At 33.6% G+C, this 12,783-nt stretch overlaps 2 protein-coding genes across 2 annotated transcripts; one reads left to right on the top strand and one right to left on the bottom strand.

The window, feature by feature from the left end:
- Window positions 1–729: 729 nt before the first annotated feature.
- LOC111487980 (stachyose synthase-like) lies at window positions 730–3,808 on the top strand. Its single transcript, XM_023135510.1, has 4 exons — window positions 730–2,308; window positions 2,376–2,553; window positions 2,664–3,031; window positions 3,135–3,808. Exons 1-4 carry the CDS (start codon window positions 848–850, stop codon window positions 3,696–3,698), a joined length of 2,571 nt encoding a protein of 856 aa, XP_022991278.1. The 5' UTR covers window positions 730–847; the 3' UTR covers window positions 3,699–3,808.
- Window positions 3,809–6,296: 2,488 nt separating this feature from the next.
- On the bottom strand, window positions 6,297–9,412 carry LOC111488278 (stachyose synthase-like). Its single transcript, XM_023135977.1, has 4 exons — window positions 7,812–9,412; window positions 7,544–7,721; window positions 7,074–7,441; window positions 6,297–6,996 (listed from the first exon to the last, which is right to left on the bottom strand). The coding sequence occupies exons 1-4, from the start codon at window positions 9,234–9,236 to the stop codon at window positions 6,433–6,435; spliced, it is 2,535 nt and encodes an 844-aa protein (XP_022991745.1). The 5' UTR covers window positions 9,237–9,412; the 3' UTR covers window positions 6,297–6,432.
- Between the last annotated feature and the right edge of the window lie 3,371 nt (window positions 9,413–12,783).

The raw sequence follows: 12,783 nt of genomic DNA on the forward strand, positions 1-12,783 counted from the left end.
TTTTAATTTATTACCTGTTCACACATAATAAAAAAAAATTAAAATTAAAATGACAATTAAAATGTAAATGTTAAAAGATATATTTTATAATTTTATTCTATACACATGTTTCATAAATTATTCAATGCATACATGTGAGAATATTTTTTAAAACAAAAATGTATTAGAGGGTAAAATTGTAATTGGATGAAATTGAAAAATGAGAAGATAATTATTATTATTTAATTATTTTTATATAAACTCGGGATATAGTATAATAAATATATGCTATGGAGTATAATATTAACGTACAATATGATAAATATAATGACAAAAAAAAAATAATAAATAATAATAATATATATATATATATATATATATATTTATGGTAACAGAATCTTCCCAATATGTTTTTGAAAAAGACCAAAATAATCTATAATGGTTGGATGATATATGAAAACTTTGGAAATTGAATAATTCTTATCTCAAATACACCTTGTTTATAGTCAATCGTTTTTTGTACCAACAGTGACGTTATGTTATCCCTAAAATAATATTGAACGCCAAGTTTCTAAACAATGTCAATTTAATCAACTCTAGAATCGGGCGACCCTTGAGATTCCGATGCTCCATGATTGCGGGCCGATATCTACGTGGGTCGAATACCAACCCTTATCTAATTTAATAAAGCCTTTTATACAACATTGATGCACGTGGCATCTCCTTGAATTTGGATAGCTTATTTTATTCACTCTTCTCCCTATAAATCCTTTCCATGCTTTCCATGTTTTCTCCATACAATCCTTAAACTCTTTACCTCTCTCTGTTAAGCTTCTTCTCATTCCAAGCTCTCTGTTAAGCATCTCCCATGGCACCTCCAAACGACACAGCCACCTTAAACTCCTCTGTTCTGAAATCCGACAGCTTGGAGAACCTTATTGATGTTTCAGATGGGAAGCTCAATGTCAAAGGCGTTCCATTGCTGTCGGATGTCCCAACCAATGTGTTTTTCAGCCCCTTCTCTTCCCTATGCCAATCCTCCGATGCCCCACTTCCTCTGCTCCAACGAGTGCATACTCTGTCCCATAAGGGCGGATTTCTTGGCTTTCATCAATCGCACCCTTCTGATAGGCTGACCAATTCCTTGGGGAAATTCAAGGGTAGGGAGTTTGTGAGCGTCTTCCGGTTCAAAACATGGTGGTCGACCATGTGGGTTGGGAATTCCGGGTCTGATTTACAAATGGAAACTCAATGGGTCATCCTAAATGTCCCTGAGATAAACTCCTATGTCGTCATCATTCCCATTATCGAAGGCAGTTTCAGAGCTGCCCTTCATCCCGGAATTGATGGGCATGTCATGATTTGGGCGGAAAGTGGCTCAACTCATGTGAAAGCATCCAGCTTTGATGCCATAGCCTATGTTCATGTGTCTGACAATCCTTATAATTTAATGAAAGAGGCTTATGCTGTTATTAGAGTCCATTTAAATACGTTCAGACTCTTGGAAGAGAAGCCTGTCACACATCTAGTGGACAAATTTGGTTGGTGCACTTGGGATGCTTTTTACTTAACGGTTGACCCAGCTGGGATTTGGAGTGGTCTAAATGAGTTTGTTGAAGGCGGCATCTCGCCGAGGTTTCTGATCATTGACGATGGGTGGCAGAGCATCAACATGGATGGCGAAGACCCGACTCGAGATACAAAAAATCTTGTTTGGGGTGGAACTCAAATGACTTCAAGGCTTTATAGCTTTGAAGAATGTGAAAAATTTAGAAAGTATAAAGGTGGGTCTTTGTTGGAACCGAATGCTCCATCGTTTGATCCAATGAAGCCGAAGTTGTTGAAGGCCAAGGCAATTGAGATTGATGAGGTTGGAAAAGACAGAGACAAGGCCATTAGATCTGGAATCACTGATTTGTCTCAATTTGAGACCAAAATTCAAAAGCTAAAGGAAGAATTGAATGAGATTTTTGAGAAATATGAAGAACAAAGTCGTGCTACAAGCAAGGATGATGATGAGTTTGGACTGAAGGCTTTCACAAGGGACTTGAGGACAAGATTCAAAGGTTTGGATGATGTATTTGTTTGGCATGCTCTTGCTGGTGCTTGGGGTGGTGTAAGGCCTGGCTCTACACATTTGAATTCTAAGCTAACTCCGTGTAAGCTTTCTCCGGGCCTCGACGGCTCGATGGAGGATCTTGCTGTCGTGAAGATCATCGAAGGTAGCATTGGACTCGTTCATCCTGACCAAGCTGACGATTTTTTTGATTCCATGCATTCCTATCTTTCTAAAGTTGGAATTACAGGTGTGAAAGTTGACGTGATGCATGTAAGTATCTCTAAAACAAAGTTTTCAGTTTAAGGGTTGCAAGTAACTAATATGTCAACTCTTTCAGACTCTAGAGTATGTCTCGGAGGAATATGGAGGGAGAGTTGATCTTGCAAAGGCTTATTATAACGGTCTCTCCAACTCCCTTCTCAAGAACTTCAAAGGGACTGGGCTCTTCTCTAGTATGCAACAATGCAATGATTTCTTCTATCTCGGTACAAAGCAAATCTCCATAGGAAGAGTTGGTAAGAATTTCAAAATTTTACATTTATGGATTATTCGATCATTTGAATGTTGTCACAAAAGACAGAACTTTTTCGTTAAAAATTCATTACAACAAATGATTGTGGAATAGGTGATGATGTTTGGGTTCAAGATCCACAAGGTGATCCCATGGGTGCGTATTGGTTACAAGGAGTTCATATGATCCACTGTGCATATAACAGCATGTGGATGGGGCAGATGATACAGCCTGATTGGGACATGTTTCAATCAAACCATTTATGCGCCAATTTTCATGCAGCATCAAGAGCCATTTGTGGGGGTCCCGTTTATGTGAGTGACTCCGTGGGCGGCCATAATTTTGGTCTCATAAAGCAGCTCGTCTATCCTGATGGAACTATTCCTAGATGCCAATATTTTGCCCTCCCCACTAGAGACTGCCTTTTCAAGAATCCTCTATTTGACAACAAAACTATTCTCAAGATATGGAATCTTAACAAGGTACTTTCTAGCTCCATCTTTTACTAACTAAAACACCTAAGCATTTATATCTTTTCCAAACACCGGCATTTATTTTATCTTCTTGGTTGGAATCTAATTACAGTACGGAGGTGTAATTGGAGCTTTCAACTGCCAAGGAGCAGGATGGGATCCTAAAGAGCAGAGAATCAAGGGACGTCCAGAATGTTACAAGCCAATGTCCACAACAGTACATGTCAACAATGTGGAATGGGACCAAAAACTAGAAGCAACCCTAATAGGAAATTTCGTCGAATATGTTGTGTACTTGAACCAAGCTAAACAAATTTTTCACATGACTTCAAAATCTGAACCACTAGAACTGACCCTTCAACCATCTACATTCGAGCTCTTCAATTTCATACCCATCAAAAAGCTAGGCTCCAACATCAAATTCGCTCCCATTGGCTTGACGAACATGTTCAACAGTTCTGGAACCATTCAATATCTGAAGTATAATGAAACAGGAGTGGAACTAAAAGTGAAAGGAGTAGGAAATTTCTTGGCTTACTCAAATGGGTCGCCAAAGAAGTGCCTTTCAAATGGAATGGACGTGAAATTTGAATGGAATTTGGATGGAAAGCTTAGTTTTGAGCTTCCATGGATTGAAGAAGTGGGTGGAGTTTCAAATTTGAACATTTTCTTTTGAGAAATTTTACTATCTAAATTTAAAATTTATATGCATTTTGTTGTGTCGTGTTAAATGTTACGTATGCTAAGAGATCGATAGTCATTTTAATTAAATAAGGCTTTTGTTTCCATTGAGATTGTTTCTACAAAATAAATAAATGTGATGAGACATTTTATGGCCATTTTAGTTTTGATCCAATTTCTATTTTCAAGATGCTTATTGGTATGTTTAGTAATTATTTTACCATCATTATTTATTTACTTTATCTAAAAAAAATGTCTCGATAATACCTTTAAACTATATACTTTAAATTTTAAAATAAGTTTTAAAATTTTAAAAATAGCATTAATACTATTAATATATTGACAGAAATCTTTTACCTACACCTCATAAATCATTTTCAAACTTTTAAATTTTTTTCTAAATGTCTAAGGGTATTAATGTTATTTTTGAAATGTGGTACTAACAGTTCCATTCATATACTAACAATTTCGTTCCTAAAGAGTATTTTTAATAAAATTTAAAGATATTTTTAAGTTTTTGAAAAATTATTTTCTTAAAACTCTTTTGAAAGTTTAAGGGTATTTTAAAAACAAAATATTAACGGTTACATTCAAAACTAGCTCTAAGAGTATTTAAAAAAAAATAGAAACTCTTGAAAGTTTAACGATATTTTTATTAATTTAGTCTATGGATTAATATTTCGATTGCAAGAAGCCAGGTGTAAAGAAGGAAACTTATAGGATCCCGAGCTAATTTGACCTATTGTGAAAATGCTATTCCAAAAATAGTACTTTTAACGGAACAAAATGGAAAGTGAATTTAAAAAGTCGAATATCTCAAATTTGAAAGATAAGAAAGGTACAAAGGTATAAATTTCAATTCTTTTAAATTTTTCTTAGTCATCTTCACTCTCATTCAAATGTGGTTTCAGATCCTTCATGTAACTCTCGTCTACCCAACTCATAACTTTTAAAAGTTCAAATATATTTTTTAATCGAAGCAATTAAATTTTTTTTTTTTTTTCTGAAGATTTAAGAATATTATAACAAAATTGGATGTTATTTTTATTATTTAGGAAATAATTTTTAAAAGGAAGAAATGATTAAATTTTTAGAATTTATTCCATAAAAAGAAGAATGTTTTTTTTTTGTTGGCATTTTATGAATAAATATAGCCACGTATTTAAATCTTTTGAGTCATCATCTCTATTGGATTTGAATTTTATCTCTTCCTCGAGAACAAATTCTTAGGTTTGAAAGCTATTCAATTTTCACCCCATTCTCAATATTTCTATTAAAAAAAATTATACATTTAATATATTATTTGAATATGATATATTAAAATAATAAAATGTAAATTTTAAATAACGTCAAATTATTTTAATTTTAGTCCACTCACTTGTTCACACTCCAACAAAAAAAATAAAAAATAAATAAAAGTTACGAGATATATATTATGTTTGCGGCGATACAAAACAGACAATATCTAATAGCAATGGGTTTGAGCGGTTATAATTGGTATAAGAGTCTGACACCATATCATGTGCCAGCGAGGATGTTGGGCCCCCAACTGGGTGAATGAGAGGAGAACGGAAAAACATTACTTATAAAAATATGGAAACGAGTAGATGTGGCTAGGAATAGGCTTAAACTGAAACAATCGAGACCTATGCTTTTTTTTTTATAATAAAAAATAAAAGATAAAAAGAAATTATCTTAACAAATTTAGTTGTAAGAGATTTTTTTAAAAAAAAAAATATATATATATATATATATATATATAGCAGATGAGTAGATAATATTTATTTCAAAATTCAAATATAATATTTGAAATAACAAAATAAACTTATTTTAATTTTAATACACTCACTTACTTACACCAAAAAAAACAAAATTGATATTAGAAAATAAAAATTAAGAGATATATGCACGTGTTCTATAATTTAGGAGTATTTTTTTTTATTAAAGGGTAAAATTAAAATATTTTTTCAAATTAAGATTATAACATTATCTCAATCTAAAATATAATTCGATAAAATTAAAAATTTGTGGTGAAAATTGATACAATAGGATAAATTTAATTGTAAATTTTTTTAAATATATATATAACAAAATTTAGATTAAATATTATATTTATTTTAAAATTTGAATATTTTATTTTAGTAAGGTTGAACAACTATAATTTATTTGAGTTTTAGTCTCCTCACTTGTTCACACAAAAATAAATAAATAAAATAAAAAATGACAATAAAAAAATAAAAGTTACAGTATTAGTTTCAAACATTTATTTTATAAAGTATTAAACTGAAATACTTTTTTAAATTAAAAATTATAACAATTAAAATTTAAAATTGAGATTGCAGTGCTTATTTAAAAAATTATAAAATTGTGTTTATTTAACTCGTGCGATCTAGATGGGTAATAAAAAAGAGAGCGATAGAGAGATTTTGTTCTATTAATTAAACGATGATTCTCCACCTCAACTAGGCTTTGTCCAAATCTCCATCCCGCCTTACGTTCATACATATACTCAATGTATGCATATGTACGTACGCACGCATATATATTAAGTATTCACGAGGTTGAATATTTAATTATGTTTGGATAACATATATTAAAATATAAATATATTTGGATAATTTATTTTATTCCCTTGCAACCCAACAAAATGGGAAGGGAAAAGAGTTGAAAATACATTAATGATAGTAAAATTGAGAAACAATGCATAAAAATAAACTTAGTCAAATTTCTCAAAAGAGAATATCCAAATTAGAAACTCCACCAACTTCTTCCATCCAAGGAAGATCAAAACTCAGCTTTCCTTTGGAATCCCATTCAAATTCAACTTCCATTCCATTCGAAATGCACTTCTTCGGCGACCCACTCGAGTAAGCCAAGAAATTTCCTTCTCCTTTCACTTTCAATTCCACTCCGTTCTCGTTGTATTTCAAATGTTGAATCGTTCCAGAACTGTTGAACATGTTCGTCAGGCCTATAGGAGCGAATTTGATGTTGGAATCTAGCTTTTTGAGGGGTATGAAATTGAAGAGCTCGAATGTAGATGGTTGAAGGGTTAGTTCTAGCGGCTTAGATTTCAGGGTAGTGTGGAGAATTTTCTCAGCTTGGTTTAGATACACAATGTATTCAACGAAATTTCCCATTGGGGCTGTTTCTGGTTTTTGGTCCCATTCCACATCGTTTACATGTACTGTTGTGGATATTGGCTTGTAGCATTCTGGATACCCCTTGATTCTTTTCTCTTTACGGTTCCAACCTGCTCCTTGGCAATTGAAAGCTCCAATAATACCTCCATACTGTAATAAATGTCAATGTTTGAAAAGTTATAAATGCTTAGGTGTTTTAATTAGTAAAAGATGGAGCTACAAAATACCTTGTTAAGATTCCATATCTTGAGAATAGTTTTGTTGTCAAATAAAGGATTTTTGAAGAGGCAATCTCGAGTAGGGAGGGCAAAATGTTGGCATCTGGGAATTGTTCCATCAGGATATGCAAGTTTCTTTATGAGATCAAAGTCATGGCCACCCACTGAATCACTCACATACACAGGTCCCCCACAGATGGCTCTTGATCCTGCATGGAATTTGGCACACATATGGTCTGATTGAAACATATCCCAATCAGGCTGTATGATCTGCCCCATCCACATGCTATTGTATGCACAGTGGACCATATGAACGCCTTGTAACCAATACACACCCGTAGGATCACCATGTGGATCATGGAACCAAAAATCGTCACCTGCTCCAAAAATCATTTATTAGTATTCCAACTTAATTTGAATTAGAATCAAACTCAAATGACTACAGAGAATGGAGAGAAGGGTATAGTTTAGAATCTTACTAACTCTTCCTATCGAGTTTTGCTTTGTTCCAAGGAAGAAGAAATCGTTGCATTGTTGCATGCTCGAGATAAGGTTAGTCCCTTTGAAGTTCTTCACAATAGAGTCGGTCAAACCCTTATAATATACCTTCGCAAGATCAACTCTTCCTCCATATTCCTCTGCGACGTATTCTAGAGTCTTGATTGAACAAACAAGTGGATAAATTGATTAAGTTTTTTAAAAAATAAATAAAAGAGAAAATGAAGTTTTCATTAGGTAGAAACTTACATGTATAACGTCAACTTTCACTCCTGTAATCCCAGCTTTAGAAAGGTACGAATGCATGGAATCATATAGATCGTAGGCCTGATCAGGATGAACGAGGGCAATCTTGCCTTCAATAACCTTTACAACTGCTAGGTCTGTCATTGTCCCGTCAAGTCCAGGAGAGGATTTGAGGGGAGTTATCTTGGATTTGAGATGGGTAGAACCCGGCCTTACACCGCCCCAAGCACCAGCAAGAGCATGCCAAACATATATATCATCCAAACCTTTGAATTTTGTCCTCAAATCCCTTGTGAAAGCCTTCATTCCCATGTCATCGCCTTTGTAACAACAGTTTTCATTACGGTTGTTTTCTTCTTCATCTTGATCATTCCCAAAAATATCCATCAACTCTTGCTTCAATTTCTGAACTTTAGCTTCAAACTTAGATATGTCAGTGACTCCAGATTGAATGGCATTATCTCTATCTTTCTCAGCATTATCAATCTCGATCGACTTTGAGATCAACAACTTTGGTTTCTTGGGATCAAATGGTGGAGCATTTGGACCCAGCATAGTCCCACCTTTGTACTTCCCGAACTTGTCACACTCTTCAAATTTGTAGAGTCTAGCAGTCATTTGATTTGCACCCAAAACAATGTGTTTCATATCTCGATGTGGGTCTTCGCCATCTACATTGATACTCTGCCACCCATCGTCAATGATGAGAAACCTCAACGAGACTCCACCTTCAGTAAAATCATTCACACCATGCCAAACTCCCACGGGATTGACATTCAAGAAAAATGCATTCCAAGTACACCAACCAAATCTATCCACCAAATCTGGCACACTTTTCTCTTCCAAGAGCCTAAAAGTATTCAAATGGACTCTAATAGCAGCATAAGCTTCTTTCATTAAATTGTACGGGTTATCAGACACATGAATGTAAGCTATAGCATCAAAGCTTGATGCTTTCACATGAGTTGAGCCACTTTCTGCCCAAATCATGACATGCCCATCAGTCCCAGGATGAAGGGCAGATCTGAAACTCCCTTCTATGATAGGTATGATAACGACATATGACCTTATCTCAGGGACATTCAAAATGACCCATTGAGTTTCCATTTGAATATCTGATCCAGAACTCCCAACCCACATGGTCGACCACCATGTTTTGAATCTAAAGATACTTAACGACTCTCTACCCTTGAACTTTCCAAGAGAATTGATCAGCCTATCAGAAGGTTGACTTTGACTTTGGTCGAAACCAAGAAATCCACCCTTATGGGACAGAGCATGGACTCGTTGGAGCAGAGGAACTGGTGCATCGGAGGATCGTACCAAAGAAAAAGGAGTGAAAAAGACGTTGCTTGGGACTTCTGATAGCAAGGGAACTCCTTTTACATTGATGTTCCCATTTGAAAGATCAAAGTAGTTGGAAGACATGAAGCTAGGTGGTTAACAAGGAGCTAGTTGGAACTTGAATCACTCAAAAACTGTTCAAAACTTACGACAACCTTAAACACAAGACAAACAACCTAAGTTGATATACGAGGATGATATCAAAGATGGTTCATAAGCTCAAACACAACCAACACTTGATAACTTGTATGGAAAAACTATGCCAACAATAAAATCATTTATAGTTGCTCATAAGTTTTTTTTTTTTTTTTTTTCTGAATAAAATTTCACACCATATCTTAAAATTTTATATGAGAATAAAAAAAGTAAGCGAATAAATCTTTATTTTGTCACTTTGGAGACCAATAAGAAAAAACAATGGAAGAAATGTTTAAGTGGATTGAGACATGAAGAAATGATTAAAAAATTTAGAATTTATTCCATTAAAAGACTAATGTTTTGTTGGCATTTTATGGAATAATATAGCCACACATTCAAATCTTTTTAAGCTATTATATCCATTGAATTTATTCTCGAGTACCCTATAACTTTATATCTTTATCAACGAGTTATGAATATGCTAACATTATCTCTTCCTCAAAACTCTTAAGTGTTACGATACGTCGATATTGAGATACCAAAAAAGAAGATACACATTGTTGGTATAGGCAGTGACTTTCAATTCTTATAAGTCTTTATTAGTCATCATATTCTTACGATTCTTCTCATTTGGATATGATCTCGGTTCATTCATGTACCTTTTTTCCTCTAGTTGAATAACTATCAATTCTTCAGAGTGAAAACTACCCCCATAAACCAACCCGACTCATTTAGCATATTTTACTCACTCACATGTTTTTTCAGAAAATTTTCTAAAACGTAACCTAACATAGGATTGTTCCAAGTCATCACGTTAAACCTTGGAGTTCTATAATCGAGCCACTAAAAGAAATATTATTATATCATCCGTTCATCCATGTATGATTATTTTATTCGGACATCACATCTTCAAATTAAAATTATTTATAAATCACATATTAGTGGAGAATTTCTCTTTTTAATATATAATAAAAGGAAAAATAAAAATATATGAGGAAGGAATCCCAAGAGTGAATACGTGTTATGTTGTAGATAAATGGGAATCACTTTTATTTTAATTCCCTTGGAATCACCTTTGGAATAATATTAAATATTTTATCCTATTTAGAATATACTTTTTATTACCATAGACTATCGCTTTATGTATTTTAACTTTTACCACATTTTTATTCTCATCTAATGTGCAGTAATTAGTAAAAAAAATTAAAATATTTAATGTTTAGTAATTAGAAAAAAAATATAAATTAAATTTCTCTAAATTTCCACATGTATATTGGCATATTATTCCCATGTGATCGTCCACATCATCCATCCAATAAAGTCAAGAACCCACGTGGACTTTAATTAAGCTAATGTCTATTATTAATTAGCTCTTAATTTTTTATTACATCCATAATTTCTCTTAACATTAAAGAAAATAAAAGAATTATCTTTGGTCAATAATATGATATAATTATTAAACTAATTAATGCCTTCACCAATAAAATGCGAGCGTGTGTGCTTGCTTAAACATTTTTTATTCTTTAAATAATGATAATTAAGGAATTAATTCCCTCGCCAATTAAATGCAAACATGTGTTTAATTATATATAATCTTAGTAAATTGTGAGATCTAACATCTGTTGAAAGGGGGAACAAAACATTTGTATAAGGGTGTGAACTCATGTCTAGTTTTAAAATCGTGAGATTGATGACGATGCATAACGGGTCAAAGTGGACAATATCTACTAACAATGGGTTTGGGCTGTTGCACTCGATATCGCTCTCATTTGAATGGAGTATCAGTTCATTCATGTATTCATCTTTTACTCGAATATCACAACCGAACATATTCATACCAATCGACTCAAACGTACTTCAACTCTTTCTCTTCGTCTTTCTAGAGTAGCTTTAATAAAAACCCATGAAGCTAGCCTATTAAATGGCAAGAAATTGGCCACCCTACAACTTTCTTATAATTTTTCATAACATGCCCCCCAACTCCAACTCATTTCTTAACCTTTTGGTTGATTGATGAGTAATGCATGTGACCCTCTTTTAGCAAGTTCCTTCAATTTATACAAAAACCCTTTAAATTTCCCTAATTTACATATAAACACATCCCAATACACACCCACCTTTAAACTATGCCTCAAGATTTACAAAATTCACTTATAAATATTTTTAGTACATAGAATTTGATTCATATTTTTAGGTTATGATCTTATAATATGTTTAGAGAGAGAGAGAGAGAAAAAGGATTATCTTTGTGTTTGGTTGAAATTGTTCGATGAAAAATATGTATCCGTACAATGAATGAACCAGACATGTCCAAACATGTACACGAAATGAAAAAGTCTCTTCCTTTCCAAAAGAGAAAGAAGAGAGAGAAAAACCCTAATAATTTTGACTCAAAACTTGGAGATTCATGAATGTCACAAACAAAATCCCAACCCATATTATCCACATTGTTCCCACAAATATTCACAACTCAACCTTCCCAAAATACCCTTCTCTTTTCGTTCGAGACCGTAAAATGTAGTTGTCTCGTAATAATCATTAAATACAAGTTTGAGATGTTTGATGAGTTTTTTTTTTTTTCATACGTTCATAAGTGCAAGCCTCTTAATGACGAAAAAAGCAACTATTAATATGATATTTATGTTTTGATACCATGTTAAACGAACGTGGGCGGTGTTGTTAGCTAACTAATATGTTATATAATGTGGGTATGAGTAAAGTTTAAAAGATAGGGACGTAGTGATAATTTTAATTAATGAAATGAAATGTGTGTCTCTCTCTTTAAATGATGTCCATTGAACTTGGAAAGTGGGGGAGGGGGAGGAATAATCCAGAGTGTGAGAAGTGGTTTAATGAAGGGGGGCTGAGGAAGAGGGTGGTGATGGTGGTGGCGATGGTGAGAAAATCATGTGGGTGCATGTGCTTTGAGTTGGACAACATGCCCTAAAGCAATCCCCCACCATTCTTACCCTCTCTTTTCTTTCTATCCGATAAATTTATTCAATGAAACCGTTACAACGTATCTGTTTTATAATAAAAACGGTATATATAATCGCTTAAGTTCATTCCCAGCAAATATTGTCTTCTTTCAACTTTTCCTCAAGATTTTTAAAACGCGTCTGCTAAGCAAAGGTTTCATACTCTTGTAAAAAAAAATGTTTGTGGGATCTAACAATCTACCCGTTCAAGGCTCAGCGTCCTTGTTAGCATATTGTCAAGTGTCTAGTTCTGATACCATTTGTAACCGCCCAAACTCTGATATATTGTTTTCTTTGGACTTTCCCTTTAAAACTTTCCCTCAAGGTTTTTAAAACACGTCTGCTACAGAGAGGTTTCACACTCTTATAAAAAAAAATGTTTCATTCTCCATTCTAATCGATGTGGAATCTCACAATCTACCCCTTTCAAGGCCCAGCGTCCTTATTGACACAATGCCCAGTGTCTAGCTCTGATACCATTTGCAACAGTCCAAGCTCACAACTAATAGATATTG

The sequence above is a fragment of the Cucurbita maxima genome, unplaced genomic scaffold, assembly GCF_002738345.1.
Source record: "Cucurbita maxima cultivar Rimu unplaced genomic scaffold, Cmax_1.0 Cma_Scf00013, whole genome shotgun sequence".
In the NCBI taxonomy this organism is placed as follows: Eukaryota; Viridiplantae; Streptophyta; class Magnoliopsida; order Cucurbitales; family Cucurbitaceae; genus Cucurbita; species Cucurbita maxima.

Excerpts from the sequence above, each read along its gene's own strand:
- LOC111487980 (XM_023135510.1), top strand. The coding sequence starts at position 848 with ATGGCACCTCCAAACGACACAGCCACCTTAAACTCCTCTGTTCTGAAA. Across the intron at positions 2,554-2,663 it reads AATCTCCATAGGAAGAGTTG|GTGATGATGTTTGGGTTCAA; the intron begins GTAAGAATTTCA and ends ATTGTGGAATAG. Across the intron at positions 3,032-3,134 it reads AGATATGGAATCTTAACAAG|TACGGAGGTGTAATTGGAGC; the intron begins GTACTTTCTAGC and ends ATCTAATTACAG.
- LOC111488278 (XM_023135977.1), bottom strand. The coding sequence starts at position 9,236 with ATGTCTTCCAACTACTTTGATCTTTCAAATGGGAACATCAATGTAAAA. Across the intron at positions 7,442-7,543 it reads AAACTCGATAGGAAGAGTTA|GTGACGATTTTTGGTTCCAT; the intron begins GTAAGATTCTAA and ends TTTTTGGAGCAG. Across the intron at positions 6,997-7,073 it reads AGATATGGAATCTTAACAAG|TATGGAGGTATTATTGGAGC; the intron begins GTATTTTGTAGC and ends CATTTATTACAG.